This window comes from Oncorhynchus kisutch, linkage group LG6 (genome assembly GCF_002021735.2).
Source record: "Oncorhynchus kisutch isolate 150728-3 linkage group LG6, Okis_V2, whole genome shotgun sequence".
NCBI classification, from domain to species: Eukaryota; Metazoa; Chordata; class Actinopteri; order Salmoniformes; family Salmonidae; genus Oncorhynchus; species Oncorhynchus kisutch.
The window spans coordinates 72,900,778-72,905,626 of record NC_034179.2 but is presented as its reverse complement, the minus strand read 5'-3'; the positions used below and the strand labels follow the sequence as shown (position 1 = coordinate 72,905,626).

Sequence of the window (4,849 nt, the reverse complement as noted above, 5' to 3'; positions counted from 1 at the left end):
GAAATCTTAAAATACTCCGGATACATTCAGTAACATAAGAATATTCATTGGCATTTTGAGGTAGGTGAAGAAAAAATGATGACAAGGGTTTGAGTGACAGGTCTAACTTGTCTCGTGTCTCCAAGTGGCCACACAACTCTCCAAAGTGTGCACAGTTCCTAAGTGATTTCAATGCACTTTCATGACTCAAGGAAAAAGTGTTTTTTTGAGCTATCTTGCTTTGCTGTTGACGAACTGAAGCGATCACACTTTTTTTGCCCAGCACTACACAGCTGATTCAAATAATCAAAGCTTGATGATGATTTGAATCAGCTGTGTAGCACTAGGGCTAAAACAGAAATGTGCATCCCAGGACTGAGTTTGGGGAATGGTGCCATACATACTATCGTGTTTCAATTTAGGTGCTTATCAATGACCAAATCTGCCATTTTCAACAACGTTAACGACGAACTACAGGCAGTGAGTTCAGACCAACAACAACACCAACAATAAAGACTTTGGGGGGAAATTATACTACTACTACCCAAAAGGCCACTTTGGAGACTGGAAGGTTAAAGGGGCATTTGCTTTGCTCAGTTAGAGCCCTATCTGAACACGTGCTTGCTGCTGACTCTGAACCTTACTGCAAGGTCACTCAAATGTGCTTAAGTCACGGAAGATCATATCCCACTTCAAATAAGGCTTGCAGATAAGATAAAGTGGATGTGAGAGGGAGTAGAGGAGGGAGAGAAGGAGGTTGATGTAGGAGGGAGATGACCACTGAGTACACATCCAACATCCTGTCACCAGTGGGTGGTGTGGGCAGCTCTCCTCTAATGGTTCCTGCACAGCTTAATCATTAGACTACCACACACACACACACACACACACACACACACACACACACACACACACACACACACACCATGCACCGGAACAGCCCTGAGCTCTCTGCCTCCTGCCTCTCCTCTCTCACACGGCCAAGCAAAACAGATGAGGCCGAAGGAGAAGTAAAAAGAAAAACATCACCACTGGTCTCTGTTCAAACTCAACCTATAACAGGGCACACTATTAAAGCAAAAGCCTGGCTGACGCTCTTAAACAATGGCCATTTTGTCTCAGCCACATGGTGTTCAACTTCAGTTCAACCAAAGTGTTATACGCTGCATGTGGCTAAAAAACAAAAAAGACTAAGAAACCAATTTATGACTTGACAGATTTTGGCACCATTACCTCCCTATGGCATAGCAGATTAGAAGACAGTTGGCTGTTTGTTTGTCATCTGTTGACTCTTAATAAATAAACACAGAACAGAGCATGTCTATGTTGTCTATGCGGTGGGTAAAGGTCAGAAATCCCATTGGTTCGTCTGTGTGGGAGTTGTGGTGTACTGTTAGCAGTACACCACCTCCTCCCCCTCTCCTCCCTCTCCCCATCCCGCTGGGTTTTGGACCGTACTGCCGCCCCTCTATGGGCCCCCGTCCCCCACTGAACCGCTCTTAATCTCCATTGTTCTTGTGGTGGCTGCCTCCCTGTGAGGCAAGTCCCTATCAACAGCATAGCCTGCTCCCTTCCTATCGTCCTCCCTACTTCTGTCCTCCCTGCTTTTCCCTAGATCCCCTCCCTAAAACAAATAGATATCAACTATGACACCAAACAGGGTTGAACAGGGTCGAACAGGGTTCAAACCTCCCGTAGCACTCCCGGTGCAACCCAACCTGGCTCTGTCTGTCTGGCTACATCAGATCTTACCCTGATCCCGGCCCTCCCCAGATACCCTCTCTCTCTACTCTACTCTCCGCTATGTCTGTTTATTGGCTACATTTGGGTGCGTTCTGGGAGGTTTGTGTGGAGGTAGTGCTGAGGTGGCTGCGCTCGTCTGGAAGCCATGTTTTATGGGAGCTCTTGAATCACCACAGAGGTTTTCCTGGGAGATGCAGATGCTTGTCAGCTAATGTATTACTGGCACCATCAGATTCTGTTTGGTTTCCTCTTTGCCTCCTGTGTAGTCTTTCCCTGTAACTACATCTTAGTGTTTAGACCACTGGTTACTGCAGGTTATTTTGCTTGTCTTGTTCTGTCGAGCTCTGTACTGTCTGTGTGTGTGTGTGTGTGTGTGTGTGTGTGTGTGTGTGTGTGTGTGTGTGTGTGTGTGTGTGTGTGTGCCGGTATGTTTTGCGTGTGTGTGTGTACTGTTCAGCTCCACTGGTTCTGATGGGAGAGGGATGAGCTGTGTGAGTGAGTCTGGTGATGTCATGTTGAGGTGGGTGGGGCACAGCACTCACATGTTTATAGTGAACACATGGAAGGGATTGAATGGTATCTGGATCTGTGGCCTCCTGGAGAATCATTGCTGAGAGAGAGAGGTTGTTTTTACACATCAGCCACAACATTCCCTTGACAGCCAAAACATGTGACTAAACTAAACACACTGGACATGCTTCAGTTAAAATCATTAGAGAAAAATATACAGACTGTCTGTCAATGTAACTGGAATTGCACACAAACCATATACAGTATATCCATATACTGCTATAAATTCCTTTTGACATAGTAGCTCAGATTCTGTAGTGGCCCTAAATAGTGCTAAGCGATTAACCCAGATTTCTGTTATTTTCGGTTCAATTATTTTAATTCCATTTTGTTTTTTTCTCTAGAGATAAATCAGATCAAGCCCGAACTGTGCGATGTAGGCGGGTTATTGTTTCAAACAGGCCAATATTTTTGTTTAGCACAGAAAACATGGCAATTAACTACAATGCCCAAAATCCATTGCATGCGTACTTGTCTGGTCTGTGTTTGGCAGACAGAGAGAAGAAAGCTCGATTGAGAGGGATAGAGAGCAGTTGCTTCCCGAGGTATCTCTACCTGAAAATACATGATATAAGTGATTGATAGTTGATATTCAACAGTCATAAAAGTTTGTCTTCCTTACTACTAAAATAGTGATTTTGTCAGGCAGCATAGGCAGAAGCTCTATAGAGATGAGATGATTATTTGGAATGAAATAATAAAGTCATCAAATAAAAAAATACAACATTCACAAGAACTTAAATATTTAGTAAAGTAAAGTAATGTGAATAAATGATGGTTAGCGGTAATGGGCAGCCACTACCATCACAGGACTTGTATTCTTTTTATTTTATTTTATGTTGTAACAGCATTCAACCCACATATTGCATGGTTCATTTAAAGTTATTTTTTAAATATCCCCCAAAAATTTAAACTGTGATATAAAAACAAAAATCTAACCAAAACCGAACAGACCTCAAAAAGCACCCTGCTTGACATGTAGGCTTGTTATAAAGTGCCAAATTAGAGACCTAGGCTTTTCCACTCTATCAGATAAGGATAAACCTAGAAAACAGGCATGGTGTGAGGCTGAGCATTCCACCGCTGCTGCCTACCACACACAAGGCTGCCTTTGTCTGCCCACTCTATCTCCACATGGTGGGTTCTCTTCCTTTGGGCTGTGTGGTGCTGGAGGTTGTATGTGTTGTGCTGGAGGTTGTATGTGTTGTGCTGGAGGTTGTATGTGTGGTGCTGGAGGTTGTATGTGTTGTGCTGGAGGTTGTATGTGTTGTGCTGGAGGTTGTATGTGTGGTGCTGGAGGTTGTATGTGTTGTGCTGGAGGTTGTATGTGTTGTGCTGGAGGTTGTATGTGTTGTGCTGGAGGCTGTATGTGTTGTGCTGGAGGTTGTATGTGGTGTGCTGGAGGTTGTATGTGTTCTGCTGGAGGTTGTATGTGTTGTGCTGGAGGTTGTATGTGTTGTGCTGGAGGTTGTATGTGTTCTGCTGGAGGTTGTATGTGTTGTGCTGGAGGTTGTATGTGGTGTGCTGGAGGTTGTATGTGTGGTGCTGGAGGTTGTATGTGGTGTGCTGGAGGTTGTATGTGTGGTGCTGGAGGTTGTATGTGTTGTGCTGGAGGTTGTATGTGTTGTGCTGGAGGTTGTATGTGTTGTGCTGGAGGATGTATGTGTTGTGCTGGAGGTTGTATGTGTGGTGCTGGAGGTTGTATGTGGTGTGCTGGAGGTTGTATGTGGTATGCTGGAGGTTGTATGTGGTATGCTGGAGGTTGTATGTGGTATGCTGGAGGTTGTATGTGTGGTGCTGGAGGTTGTATGTGTTGTGCTGGAGGATGTATGTGTTGTGCTGGAGGATGTGTGTGTTGTGCTGGAGGATGTGTGTGTTGTGCTGGAGGATGTATGTGTTGTGCTGGAGGATGTATGTGTTGTGCTGGAGGTTGTATGTGTTGTGCTGGAGGATGTGTGTGTTGTGATGGAGTTTGTATGTGTGGTGCTGGAGGTTGTGTGTGTGGTGCTGGAGGTTGTATGTGTGGTGCTGGAGGTTGTATGTGTTGTGCTGGAGGTTGTATGTGTGGTGCTGGAGGTTGTATGTGTTATGCTGGAGGTTGTATGTGGTGTGTTGGAGGATGAATGGTGGACGCATGCTATTTGATAGATAGACAAGGTTTTGGCTCTTCTGTAATGTTATTTGATCACACAGGAAGGGAATTCAATTGAAGCCCACATCTTCACCTAGGGATGGGGACCACCCAGTTGTGGCATCCAGGAGCAGAGAGAGGTTTGGCAGGGAGATAGTGGGGACTGGAGGTATACACTGTTTCACCACTCACCATATCCACAAACCTCTGATGACATTTACGTGCATTTATACTAGAGTGGTTTGGAAAGGGCTGTTATAGGCCATAAATTCTCTTTGTCATAATTCCGTTATTAAAGATGTTTTTTGAGAGTGTGATGGAGCAATTTGAAGTTATAGCTACAGACTAAATGGGATATTGTTTAGATTAAGTTTTATTCTGTGGGATTTAAGCCCTTGACAGAGGACAATTGTGTTACATTGAACT

The 4,849-nt window shown here is 44.5% G+C and overlaps 1 protein-coding gene across 1 annotated transcript; it reads right to left on the bottom strand.

Moving 5' to 3' along the window:
• Positions 1-3,336: 3,336 nt before the first annotated feature.
• On the bottom strand, positions 3,337-4,428 carry LOC116374326 (histidine-rich glycoprotein-like). The gene has a single exon (XM_031825967.1). The coding sequence runs from the start codon at positions 4,426-4,428 to the stop codon at positions 3,337-3,339; it is 1,092 nt and encodes a 363-aa protein (XP_031681827.1).
• Positions 4,429-4,849: the final 421 nt, after the last annotated feature.